Raw genomic sequence first — 14,072 nt, 5'->3', positions numbered from 1 at the left:
AAACGAATCTGATTAGCATCCATGAGGACATAGGTTTGATCTCCTGCCTCGCTCAGTGGGTTAAGGATCTGGCATTGCCGTGAGCTCTGGTGTAGGTCCCAGACACGACTCAGATCCTGTGTTGCTTCGGCTGTGGTGTAGGCTGGCGGCTACAGCTCTGATTCCACCCCTAGCCTGGGAACCTCCATATGCCTTGGATGTGGCCCTAAAAAGACAAAAATAAATAAATAAATAAATAAAGAGAGAGAGAGAGAGAGAGAGAAAGAGAGAGAGAGAGAGAGAGAGAGAAGAAATGGATATCATGTTTTAGAGGTCAGAAGTCAGACCCCAAATCGGTTTTTCTGGGCTAAAATCAAGGCATCGAAAGGCTTGCCTTCCTTCTGGACGTCCTAGCAGATAACCCAACTCCTGGTCTTTCCCAGCTTCTAGGGGCCCCTGCAGTCCTTGGCTTGTGGCCCCATCTTCCAGCATCTGTCCTGCTCTCTGGCCTCTGTTCCATCCTTACAGCTTCTCCCTCTGATTCCAGTCCTCTTGTTTCCCTTTTATAAGGAGCCGTGATTGACATAACCAGATGCACCAGGAAATTCAGGATGATCTTCCCAGCCCCTAGTCCTTCCTTTAATCACACCTGCAAATCCTCTGCCACATAAATTCCAGAGATGATGAGTTGGGTGTCTTTGGGGCTGTTACTGAGCCACCACAAGTGGTGTGGAATTGTCCCTCTTCGGCCCCGTGTGAGTCACAGGTGCTGTCTTCCTTCTAGTTTCAGGTGAAAAGGACGTGGTGTTTCTGATCGACGGCTCCGAGGGCGTCAGGAGTGGCTTCCCTCTGTTGAAAGAGTTTGTTCAGAGAGTGGTGGAGAGCCTGGATGTGGGCCCGGACCGGGTGCGGGTGGCCGTGGTGCAGTACAGCGACAGGACCAGGCCTGAGTTCTACCTGAATTCGTACATGGACCAGCAGAGCGTTGTCAATGCCGTACGCCAGCTGACCCTGCTGGGGGGGCCGATCCCCAACACCGGGGCCGCCCTGGACTTTGTCCTGAGGGACATCCTAACTGAGTCTGCCGGAAGCCGGATAGCAGAGGGCATCCCCCAGCTCCTGATCGTCCTCACGGCCGACAGGTCTGGGGATGACGTGAGGGGCCCCTCGGTGGTCCTGAAGAGGGGAGGGGCCGTGCCCATCGGCATTGGCATTGGCAATGCCGACATCACCGAGATGCAGACCATCTCCTTCATCCCAGACTTCGCCGTGGCCATTCCCACCTTCCGGCAGCTAGGGACTGTCCAGCAGGTCATCTCTGAGAGAGTGACCCGGCTCGACCGCGAGGAGCTGCGCCGGCTGCAGGCATCTGTGGTCCCTCCGACGAGCCCAGGTAAGGAGCGGATTCTCTGGCTCTTTGTTCCTTGAGCGATCTGGGGCTCCTTGTTTGGAATGTGGGTTACAAAGCGTTCCCAGTTTTGTTTCCTTAGCCATATGGGGTGAAAACCGGAGTTACATGAAGAATTAGGAACCACGTGGCTTTGGTGGGGGCCAGAAATGGCTTGGAGAGATGCTAAGATTCATGTTTTGGGCCAAATTAAAGTCTCAGAGAGGGGTATATGCTTGGCTTGGGGTTTGGACCCATTGCTCTGCATAAAGGCTTCTGCGTAGATAATGGAAGAGAGGGGCCATCTCCAGTTCAATGCCAGTTCCAGGCCACCCCTGGCTGGTCCAGCAGGCAGCCTCCTGTGATCAGAGAGGGAATTTGATAGCCTTTGAACTATCGGTATTTCCAGAGCCAACGTGCGAAGACTGCTTTTGAATTTGCTAGATGCAGAGAAGCTTCTTAGCTGGCAGGATGGCTGTCTGCCTCTCACGACCTTGATTTATTCTATTTCCTTCTTCCTGTTCTCCTTTCCTAGGCCTGATATGATGGTCTAAGAAACAGGAGAACTTTTGTTGCTCAGAAGGAAGGGAGCCCAGATATTTCCACTCCTCCGAAAATGCCCACCGAGGGCCTGCCCTCCCTGGGTACTTGGGTGGGAAGGGCGACAGTGGAGAACAGGCATAGGCACAGGCATCTTCTTTCCCAGGTGATCCACCTTCTGCAGAACACCTGCCTCTGCATCAAGGCATGGGGAGGAGAAAACAGGGAAGATGGAGGAGGCAGGGGCTGGGGAGGGAAGCGTAAAAGTAGGTGAGAGGAAAGTCAGATGCAGACACAGGCCCTTGACATGAGTCGGGGAAGGAAGGGCACTGGCATGGTGCATCGGGGTGGGGTCAGCTTCCCCTCCCTGGTGTCCAGGCAGAGTGCATGTGGCACCCCCGTGAGCCTTCCCTGGAATGTTCCAAAGGGCTCACGATCAATAAATTGAGAACACAGTGGGGCAAAGGAAGGGCAGGGCTTTTTTTTGTTTGTTTTGTTTTTTCATTTTGGTTTTGTTGTGGGCTAATTGACGTGTTTCTGTATTCCCACTACAATCAGGGGACACAGCAGTTCCAAAACTTGCTTGGCTGCAGGCGTCCTTTTTATGATGCGTGCCGAGGGCCTGGCCCTCCCAGTATTTGGAAACGCTGTCCTCGTGTGCCTGCAGCGTCTTTATTTTATACACAAGCCCATGTTTCTACAACAGTGTGACTCCCTGTCCGTCGACTGTCCTGCTCCTCAGAAGGGCTGTTTTCTGCCTTCTCTTTAGCCTGCTTCTTCCACATCTCTCTCCTCCCTCCGCGTACCCTGAGCCAGTGATCTTGTGATTTTACATTTTACTGAAGTGTATTTGCAGTGTGTTTAACTTCTGCTGTGCAGCAAAGGGACTCAGTGATACACACATAGATATACTATTTTTCATATTCTTTTCCATGACGGTTTATCACGGGATACTGAGGAGAGTTCCCTGTGCAGTACAGTAGGACCTTGTGTTTGTCCATTCTATTTATACAAGTTTGCACCTGCTAATCCCTGACTCCCAGTCTTTCCCTCCGCCACCCCACCTCCCCCTTTAGCTGATGACCTTGGTTCCTGTTTCCCTGAGAAAATATAAGTAAATTGGAAAAGAACTTCTGGAAGCCTGGCCCCGTCTGTCCCAGGATCAGGGCCCATCTCTCATTTCCCTCCTGGAACTGGGATGAACTGACCGCTTTTCTCTCCTCCTCCCTACTCAAGGGTGTCGGCTGAAACTCCTCTCTCCCACATCACCCAGTGTACCAGATGATTCCTCTGCTGGAACAAACACAGTACCTTTTCTTCTCTCTTGAAAGCGCCCCTGTGAAGCCTCGCTCCCCCCTCCCGGGGCATCTCCATCTCTTTTAAAAGCGTGGTCTACATCCCTCCCGGAACCCACCCTAACCTGCTGTTCACTCTCCTGGCTCCACTGGAAGTGTCCAGTTTCTTGTTCCCACAGTTACTCCTCCTTACTCTTTGCTGGCTCCTCTTCTCTCTGACCTGGAATCCCTGACCCCCCAGGACCCTCTCCTGGGACTGATGTTTTAACTCCACTCGTCCCAGTCACACGTCAGGTGCTGATTCTGTGACAGATCGGGAGGCGGTTCTTCAATATGAAGAACTGGGGGCCAGTGACAGTGAGGCTCATGAGCACGTCTGATTCACAGGTGTCAGCGGCAAGCGGGATGTGGTCTTTCTCATCGATGGGTCCCAGACGGCTGGCCCTGAGTTCCAGTACATCCGCACCCTCATCGAGAGGCTGGTGGACTCCCTGGACGTGGGCTTCGACACGAGCCGGGTGGCGGTCATCCAGTTCAGCGAGGACCCCCGGGTGGAGTTCCTGCTGAACGCCCACTCCAGCAAGGACGAGGTGCAGAACGCGGTGAGGCGGCTGCGGCCCAAGGGCGGGAGGCGGATCAACATCGGGGGCGCCCTGGAGTACGTGTCCAAGAACATCTTCAAGAGGCCGCTGGGGAGCCGGATTGAGGAGGGCGTCCCCCAGTTCCTGGTCCTCATTTCTTCGGGGAAGTCGGACGACGAGGTAGACGACTCGGCGGCAGAGCTCAAGCAGTTCGGGGTGGCGCCGCTGACGATCGCCAGGAACGCGGACCCGGAGGAGCTGGTTAAAATCTCCCTGAGCCCCGAGTACGTGTTCTCGGTGAGCACCTTCCGGGAGCTGCCCAGCCTGGAGCAGAAACTGCTGACACCCATCACCAGCCTGACCGCAGAGCAGATACAGCAGCTGCTGGCCAGCACCAGCTATCCGCCTCCAGGTGAGATGGGATGTTGGCTGTCGTTCTCAAAAATACAAAAAACAATAGATCCGAAGGCTCTGGTACTCACCAGCAAAACGAAACTAAATGTAGCCCATCTGCTTTATCCAGTCCTCTGCCCATGGACATGTAGGCTGCTCCCATGTCTTGGCTGTTGTAAAATAGTGCTGTGCATGAATATAGGGTGCACGTATTTTCCTAAATTATGGTCTTCTCTGGATATATGCTCAGGAGAGGGGTTGCTGGGTCACATGATATTCCATTTTTAGTATTTTAGGGAACCTCCATAGACGATGTGGTCCATACATATACAATGGAATAGTGTATTAACTCGGTCATAGAAAAGAATGAAATTATACCACTTGCAGAGTTCCCATTGCAGCTCAGTGGGTTAAGAACCTGACATAGTGTCCATGAGGATGTGGGTTCAATCGCTGGCCGCACTCGGTGGGTCAAGGATCTGGCATTGCTGCAAGTTGTGGTGTTGGCCAAAGGTGCAGCTTGGATCTGGCGTTGCTGTAGCTGTGGTGTAGCCTGGCAGCTACAGTTCCAATTCGACCCCTAGTCCAGGAACTTCTAGATGCCGCAGAGGTAGACGTAAAAAGAATAACAACAACAAAAAGAAATAATACCAGAGTTCCCGCTGTGGCGCAGCAGAAACGAATCCCACTAGGAACCATGAGGTTGCGGGTTCGATCCCTGGCCTTGCTCAGTGGGTTAAGGATCTGGCATTGCCATGAGCTGTGGTGTAGGTCACAGATGTGGCTTGGATCCTACATTGCTGTGGCTGTGGAGTAGGCCAGCAGCTGCAGCTCTATTCCCACTCCTAGCCTGGGGACTTCCATATGCTGTGGATCGCCCTAAAAAGCAAAAAGAAAAAGAAAGAAAGAAAAAGAAATAGTACCATTTGCAACTACATGGATAGACCTAGAGATTATTACACTAAGTGAAGTAAGTCAGAGAAAGACAAATATCATATGAGATCACTAATATGTGGAATCTAAGAAAATGATACAAAAGAACTTAATTACGAAGCAGAAACAGACTCACTGACATTGAAAACAAACTATGGTTACCAAAGGGGAAAGGTGAGGGTGGAGGGATAAATGCGGAGTTTGGGATTAACGTACACGCTAAGGGTGTGTGTACTCTAAAACAGAGTATCAACAAGGCCCCGCTGTGTGGCACAGGGAACTGTACTCAGTATTCTGTAGTAACGGATATGGGACAGAATCTGACAAAGAAGAGCTATGTATGTACATGTGTAGCTGAGTGACACTGCTGGACACCTGAGACAGCACTGTAAATCAACCACACCCTACTACCGAATAAAAATGACATTAAGTTGGAAAAAAAGAAAGAAAAGAAAGGGATGCCTGTGAAGGAACCTGTTGGTCTGCAGGGCATCTGAGTGAGAGGGTCAGGAATGGCTGGTGGTAGGATTTGAACTGATCACAGGTGACCCTGTGGCAGCCTTGAGGAAATGGACTTTCCCCGGGGGGGAGGTTGTCAGGAAGTGGGCGTGGTTCTGTGACTGAGTGTCTTAGGGCATCGCACCCCTAAAGCTGTGACTGGTAAGGAAGCAGTGGTCGCTCCCATGGTCCAGGGTAGAGGGTGTTGGTTGTGTTTGCCTTCTTTTCGTCGGCGTTCAGGTATGATGACAGTGTGGTTCTCTCTGATGTGGGTGTTCTGGTCCATCTTTTGTGTTCTGCTGGAGAGCCCAAGGCCTGGCTGCGTCGGCTGGGCCAGCTTGTCTCTTTCTCAGTGTAAGTGCTTTAGTCCCATGACTTGCTCAGCTTTTGTAGCCAGGGATTTATGAGGCAAAGGGGTGCATCTGTTGAGCAGCCGCACATGAGCTGTTTCAATAAGGAGCACCCAAGAAGTCCCTAGAATTCTAATTAACAGGAAGCCACGGTTATCGTCCCCAGGACTCTTGATGAATTTCGTAGTTAGAAATGGATTCCTGCAAAGAAAAGAGGGGAATAATAGTGAAAATAAAACTCTGTATAAATGCTAGGGAAACGTGGGGGAAAGGACTGTGAGTCGGACACCCAGGGCGATGTTCTGGCATCTTGGGAGGAGGCTGGGGGTTTCCCGGCTGCCACCAGCTCGGTCGTGGCCTTGGACGAGGAGAGGACCTTTGTCCCAAGCTGTCTTTCTTTTCTTGCACAACGAAGATGCCGGGCTGGGTGATCTCAGTCCCTCCTGGTAGTAACAGCCCGTGCTTCACTGATCATGCTAATCCAGGGTTCATTTCTAAGTACTGCTTACACTTTTGAAATTAGTCGTAACCCAGACCACAAAGCCAAAACTAAACTCAGAAAGAGAAAGTCTTGGGGAACTATTTCAAGAGGCAGAAATTGTCTTGGTACAAAAAGGCCTAACTGGTAATGACTGATTGAAAAAGCCCAAGTGTTAAAGACATGCCCGTTGGTGTATACCGTCCACATTAATTAATATCATGGCACAACATAACACAACCATCAGAAAGAAACTGGGGGAGTCCCCATTGTGGCTCAGCGGAAACGGATCTGACTAGCTTCCATGAGGATGCATGTTCCGTCCCTGGCCTCACTCAGTGGGCTAAGGATCCAGGGTTGCCCTGAGCTGTGGTGTAGTTCGCAGATGAGGCTCGGATTGGTTGTGGTGTAGGCCAGCAGCTGCAGCTCCAATTCAGCCCCTATCTGGGGAACCTCCATATGCCTTGGGTGAGGCCCTAAATAGACGAAAGAAAGAAAGAAGAAGGAAAGAAAGCAACCAGGTGTGCGCCAGTCTTGCACTGAGTTGCTCTTTTGCCCCTTTCGCCCACAGCTGTGGAGAGTGACGCCGCGGACATCGTCTTCCTGATCGACAGCTCTGACGGCGTGAAGCCCGACGGCATCGCGCACATCCGGGACTTTGTGATCCGGATCGTGCGTAGACTCAACATCGGCCCCAATAAAGTGAGAGTTGGAGTCGTGCAGTTCAGCAATGACGTCTTCCCCGAGTTCTACCTGAAGACCTACAGGTCCCAGGCCAGCGTGCTTGACGCCATACGTCGCCTGAGGTTCAAAGGGGGGTCCCCGCTGAACACCGGCAAAGCCCTGGAATTCGTGGCAAGGAATTTCTTCGTCAAGTCTGCTGGGAGCCGCATCGAGGACGGGGTCCCCCAACACCTGGTTCTGTTTCTGGGTGGAAAATCCCAGGACGATGTGTCCAGGTATTCCCAGGTGATGGGGTCCTCGGGGATTGTGAGATTGGGGGTCGGAGACCGAAACATCGACAGAACCGAGCTGCAGACCATCACCAATGACCCCAGGCTGGTGTTCACCGTGCGGGAGTTCAGAGAGCTCCCCAACATAGAAGAGAGGGTCATGAGCTCCTTTGGACCTTCCGGGGTCACCCCTGCACCCCCAGGAGTGGACATACTCCCTCCCTCACGGCCAGGTATGAGCTCTGGCACCACAGAGCATGACACCATTTTTTTTAATTGAAAAAAAAAAGCAGTTAGCGTTCAGCTTGATAATTTTCTTTTCTCGGGGTTGTGACTGCAGATACCACTAGCAATAATGACATATGGGAAAAGTAATTTGGTTGAAATTGGGAAACACAACTTAGAAATCACACTCTCGTTGATTCCTCCATGACTTCCATGAGGCAAATTGTAGCCCCATTCAACGGTTCTATAAAAGTGCATGGATGGTCAACCACAGACTCATTGGCTCTCAGGACAAAATGGCAGCATGGAGGTTGTTTGATCTGTGCTCCCCGAAACACGATTGGAAGTCAGCCTGCGTCCAGAGGTGGGGTGCCCCCAGGGTTCAGCTAACTCTCCCTCCCTCAGACTGGTGTAGTCAGGAAGCACCTCCATGGGGGAATTAGATCTATCCACATAGAGCTTTGACCACCCAGCTCTGACCTTTGGGGCTGCCAAGAGCAAACTCAGTATTCCTCCAACCCATGTCTTTCTCAGCTCCTCCCCCGGGTGACGGCCACTCAGACACCTGGAGCAAAGGGTTAGGGCTGGTTTTCCAGGGGGCATCCGCATCCACTGAGCTCTTTCACATCCTGCTGTACAGGTTGTGGAATATCTCACTGCTCCGATTCCCCTTCTCTCTGCTAGTCTTGATCCCTTGGTTAGAATTAGGAAATTCGCTCCAAATGCCATTGATTTTCACCGGTTCCAACAAAGCTCTCTGCAGGCTGGCCTTCAGCCCTCCCGAGGTGCATGGAGTCTGCTTCCCATGTTCCAGTCTTTTTCTCTCAGCTTCCCTTGGCCTGCTCCCAGCACGTGCCCCCCCACCCCCGACTCCAGTGGACACCATCATTTTTTGGTTGAACCAGAGGACAGCGGTCGGTGGCATGTCCTCAAACACCTGCTGTCGTGGACTGCTGAATCCAGGGCATAGTACCATTTTGCATGGGATAACTTGGACTCGGTTCTGCTGAGTTCTTACATTTCCTTTCCTGTTTGTTTAGAGGATTTATCATTTATATTCCTGTTTTTGGCATGATGTTCTGAGGATTGTGAATTTGGGAACTGTAGAGGCCTGGAAGAGAGCCAAGGTCTTCCTTTTGAATGAGTTAACAAGAATGCCTCCTTTCAAGCATTTTATTTCTCATGTTTTTGTTCTGGATGTGGAAACCAAACTTCTTCTTCTTCTTCTTCTTCTTCTTTTTTTTTTTCACCGCAATCCTTTTTAGAGAAAAAAAAAGCCGACATTGTGTTCCTGTTGGACGGGTCCATCAATTTCCGGAGAGACAGTTTCCAGGAAGTGCTCCGGTTCGTGTCTGAAATCGTGGACACGGTTTACGAAGGGGGCGACTCCATCCAGGTGGGGCTGGTCCAGTACAACTCTGACCCCACGGACGAATTCTTCCTGAAGGACTTTTCCACCAAGCAGCAGATTATCGACGCCATCAACAAGGTGGTCTACAAGGGGGGCAGGCACGCCAACACCAAGGTGGGCTTGGAGCACTTGCGGCTGAACCAGTTCGTGCCGGACGCGGGCAGCCGCCTGGAGCAGAGGGTCCCGCAGATTGCCTTCGTGATCACGGGGGGGAAGTCGGTGGAGGACGCGCAGGAGGCGAGCCTGGCGCTCACCCAGAGGGGCGTCAAAGTGTTTGCGGTGGGCGTGAGAAACATTGACTCCGAGGAGGTGGGGAAGATAGCTTCCAACAGCGCCACGGCCTTCCGGGTGGGGAACGTCCAGGAGCTGTCGGAACTGAGCGAGCAGGTTTTGGAAACTCTGCACGATGCGATGCACGAAACCTTGTGTCCAGGCGTGACTGATATTTCCAAAGGTAATGCCCTCTAGATGCATATTTCCCATCCTGCCCAGTAGACGTGGGCAAGTTGCCTGGTCCCTGGGCTCCCCAGTGCGGGCCTCCGGGCTCCTGTCACCTCGTGGTTCAGGCATTTACTTACGTCCATGTGGTTGGGTCCTGGTTTTCACCCACTACTGCTTCCAGATGCAATTCCAGGATGAGAGTGAACATCTGTATTTTCTTGCTCTCAGCACATTTATCCCCCACCCCCATGCTTTAATCCCCTAAAACATTCGGAGTTATTAACCCCTGTTTCTGTTTGTAGATTTATTAGATCAATTATTTGATATCATAGTATTTGAGTCCTCAAGTATGTTTCATCTAAAGCAGACTTAAGATGCATTTAAACACTGACTGTATACCACCCCAGAGTCAATTAACACCATCAAGGCAAACACATTAAAATGGCCATCACCTTGGACTCCTAAGAGTCATCATGAATTTTCCCGTTGAGAAAGGCTCATCTACTTGCTGCCGCGAGCTCACACATGGGGAGATCTCATTTCGCCCTTGAGCGCGAGTCCTGGTCCACCGCCCAGGCCGCGCCTGTAGGGTGAATGCACCTTGGCAGCTGAGCTCCGAGCTCATCACCCGCCCTTCCTTTTGCAGCCTGTAACCTGGATGTGATTCTGGGCTTTGACGGATCCAGGGATCAGAACATATTCGTGGCTCAGAAGGGCTTCGAGTCCAAAGTGGACACCGTCCTGAACAGAATCAGCCAGATGCAAAGAATCAGCTGCAGCGGCACCCAGATGCCCACGGTGCGGGTGTCCGTGGTGGCCACCACGCCCGCGGGCCCCGTGGAGGCCTTTGACTTTGCTGAATACCAGCCGGAGATGTTCGAGAAGATCCTGGGCATGCGCACCCAGCACCCCTACGTCCTCACCGCCGACACGCTGAAGCTCTACCAGAACAAGTTCCGGCAGGGCTCGCCCGGCAGCGTGAAGGTGAGCGCCGCTGCCCTCGCCTCGGCTTCCTGGGCTCGGGAGGCTGGTCGTGAAGCCTGGGAACTCCCTGCCCCAAGTGCCCTTCTGTAGTCACGCTTCACGAGTGATGGGGTTGGTAGTGCCTGTACGTAAGAGCCCTTTATTACCAACGGATCATGAGGGCGTGGAACGGAGTATCTCCTTCACCTTCCCCAAAGCTCTAAAAAAAAAAAAAAAATCTCGGAAATCGGTAAGTAAGCTCGAATGAGTTGCATTTGTGGTGAATTCACATTTAATTATAGTCCTGCCCATTAAATACATTCTGTTCTCTCTCTCTTTATATTTTTCCCCCTCTCTCTTCCTCTGTATTTGTACACACACACACACACACACACACACACACACACACAAAATCTGTTCACCACGGCTGCCATAACCAAGGACCGCAGGCTGGGTGGTTTAAACCACAGACGTGTGTTCTGAGTCCTGGAGAGTGTGAGATCAGAGCGTGGGCAGCTCAGGGCGGTTTTGTTGAGGCCTCTCGGCCCAGCTCAGAGATGGCGTCTTCTCCTTCCGTCTGCATGTGCTTTTCCCTCTGCCCTGTCTGTGTCCCGATCACCTCCTCTTAGAGGACCACGCGTCTTATTGGATGGGGCCCCGCTGATGACCTCTAACTGAAGTACCTCTTTAAAAGCCAAACACAGTCACACTGTGAGGTGCTCAGGGTCAGGACTTCAACAGAGGAATTTTGGAGGAATGCAAGTCAGACGGTAACACACACACACACACACACACACATGCACGCACACACACGCATGCACGCGCACACACGATTTCTAACTACATCCCATAAATAAGAATGGGATGAACTTTTTATTTCCATAGTTGCTTGTGTTTTTAACACATCACGCACTGCAGTAACCCGTTTATTTTATTCCTCGTTCGTTGCACAGTGTCAAGGACTGTGAACACAGAGTGACTGTTTCTCAGCCTTGACCCTCAGTCTCCTCCGCTGGAAGGTGAAGGGATTGAACGGGCTGGTCTTCCTCGCAAAGGTGTGTGATGTGTCTCCTTCATTCTGGCCGGGGGCTGACGCCTCTTCTTCTTCAGGTGGTCATTCATTTTACTGACGGGGCGGACGGAGACCTGGCAGACTTACAAAGAGCGTCTGAGGCCCTCCGACAGGAAGGTGGGTTCTCGGGGGCTTTCTAAGCGGGCGAAGCAGACCTGGGTGAGGCAGGCACAGTGCTGGGTTGGGGAGAAACGACTCTGCCAAGTGACCCTCTGGGGGCTGGCTTCTGTCCTCTGGTAGGATGGCATCTTGACATGGTTGCCTGCCTGAGGATGGGCCAGTTAGGAAACCTTACTTACACAGACGGCTCTATGACCACGTCCTGGCACAGATCACTTGAGGTCTCAGGCTCACTCATGCGGTAGAACATCCGGAAAGCATGAGTCTTTTGCAGAAGAACATGAAGTTTTGATTTATTTGGCTGCAGTGTATAAACTCAGAATTAAGTTTCTAGCAAAAAAATCTCACTGTATTTTTGTATCACAGCTCAAAAATACTGCAGCATTAAGAAAAGATACACTTGGGGGCTCCTGATGTGGTGCCATGGGTTAAGAATCCAACTGCAGGAGTTCCTGTTATGGCTCAGTGGTTGGCGAATCCAACTGGGAGCCGTGGGTTTGCAGGTTTGATACCTGGCCTTGCTCAGTGGGTTGCCATGAGCTGTGGTGTGGGTTGCAGATGTGGCTCGGATCCTGCGTTGCTGTGGCTCTGGTGTGGGCTGGTGGCTGCAGCTCCGATTGGACCCCTAGCCTGGGGGCCTCCATGTGCCGTGGGAGCAGCCCAAGAAATAGCAAAAAGACAAAAAAAAAAAAAAAGAATCCAACTGCAGTGGCTCTGGTCACTGCGTAGGTGAGGGTTCGATCCTTGGCCAGATGTGGTGGGTTGAAGGGTCTGGTGTGGCTTGCAACTATTGCGTAGGTCACAGCTGTGGCTCAGATTCAATATCTGGCTGGGAAACGTCTGTATGCTGTGGTGTGGCCATTAAAAACAAACAAACAAACAAGATGTACTATTTTACTGTTCATTTGCTTTGGAACTTGGTAGCTCTATCAAAAAAGTGACTGCCGACACCAGAGGTTTAAGAAGAATTTAGGGAAGCATAATTTATCACAAGAATATTCTATGTATTAGCTTGCTTTTCCAGAGCCATAGAGGTGGGACTGCTCCTATTTGAATTTGGAGATGTGAGATTTCAATTCCACCCACAGCATCCCCGTGTTACATAGGACAAGAGTTTGAGAATTTATGTATAAATAAAATTCATACTATCACTTCCAATAGTTACATGTGTCACTTATTGACATATCTGAAACAGTGGCTCAACGTTCAAGTATTGGCTAACTACAGTGATGAAACGTGTTTCAGTTAAAGGCCAAATTTTTAATTTAATTTTATTGAAGTATAGCTTATTTACCATGTTGTGTAAATACCTGCTGTACAGAAAGATGATTCATATATATGTGTATATATATATTCTTTTTCCTATCCTTTTCCACTGTGGTTTATCGCAGGATATTGAATATAGTTCCCTGTGCGCTACAGCAGGACTCTGTTGCTTATCCATTCTATATAGAATAATTTGCCTCCGCTCATCTCAAACCCCCAGTCCATCCCATTTCCCATTGCATCCCCTGTGGCCATCATGAGTTTATTCTCTATGTCTGTGAGCCTGTTTCATAGACGAGTTCATTTATGTCATTTAAATGGTTTTTTTTCACTTGTGTCATATTTTAGATTTAAAGGCCAACTTTTATGCTTAAGTTTTCTTTAAAAAATAAACAGGAGTCAGGAGGAAAAAAGGTGTGCTCTTGATTGCCTCGGGGAGCTGTCTTAAGTGTGCCTGTCCCTCCAGGTGTCCAAGCTCTGATCCTCGTGGGCCTGGAACGTGTACCCAACTTGGAGCAGCTGATGCAGCTGGAGTTTGGGCGAGGGTTCACGTACAACCGGCCCCTGAGGCTGAACTTGCTGGACCTGGATTACGAACTAGCAGAGCAACTTGTGAGTTCTTGTGTGACTATACACCACCCGGTTTAGACCCCACGGGTTCGGGCATCTCAAGATAATGAAGTCAGTTATCACCCTGCAAATGGAGGCAGGGCCCCTGGGTGGGGAATTTAACTCACTTGGGACCTACTCTGCTGCCATAAAAAGTGTGAGTCCCAGAAACGGAGCCGAGAGCTGGACAGCCCGTGATCTGGGACATGCGTCTCTAGGGACCGGAGGCTGTCACTGTAGAGTTGCCTCCGCTACCTGTAATGAGACCTCTTTTCATTTGTGAGATTGCTGAGAAGCCATGACCTTGACATTGACCCTCCCTTCCGCAGACAGGGAGCAAGGAAAAGGAGAACATGCAGGAAAAGAAGAGCATTTCTGGGTAGAAGAGGGCCTCTCCTGCCTTCTCTTCTTCCTCACGAATTCAGCCTCTCAGCTGGTGGGGTTGGCACCCGGGTGTGGGGGTGGGGCTGGGGCTCTCGGAGCCGTGGGGCTGAGGGTTCAACTCAGAGATCCTTTGGTGGAGGCAGCAGAGGGCTACGTGATGGATGGACTCTGCCCGTTCCTTCCCTCCCTTCTTC

General features: G+C 51.1%; 1 protein-coding gene across 4 annotated transcripts in view; it reads left to right on the top strand.

The window, feature by feature from the left end:
• COL6A3 (collagen type VI alpha 3 chain) overlaps nt 1-14,072 on the top strand; it is a 91,950-nt gene that overhangs the window by 38,946 nt on the left and 38,932 nt on the right. For all 4 annotated transcript variants that reach the window (XM_047773847.1, XM_047773851.1, XM_047773850.1 and 1 more), the window contains 7 exons: nt 764-1,372; nt 3,589-4,194; nt 7,006-7,620; nt 8,878-9,477; nt 10,111-10,448; nt 11,538-11,616; nt 13,352-13,497. In XM_047773847.1, coding sequence (XP_047629803.1) covers nt 764-1,372; nt 3,589-4,194; nt 7,006-7,620; nt 8,878-9,477; nt 10,111-10,448; nt 11,538-11,616; nt 13,352-13,497 — 2,993 coding nt within the window. The remainder of the gene's footprint in view (nt 1-763; nt 1,373-3,588; nt 4,195-7,005; nt 7,621-8,877; nt 9,478-10,110; nt 10,449-11,537; nt 11,617-13,351; nt 13,498-14,072) is intronic.

The sequence above is a fragment of the Phacochoerus africanus genome, chromosome 3 (genome assembly GCF_016906955.1).
Source record: "Phacochoerus africanus isolate WHEZ1 chromosome 3, ROS_Pafr_v1, whole genome shotgun sequence".
NCBI classification, from domain to species: Eukaryota; Metazoa; Chordata; class Mammalia; order Artiodactyla; family Suidae; genus Phacochoerus; species Phacochoerus africanus.
This window is presented reverse-complemented; position numbering and strand designations above follow the sequence as displayed.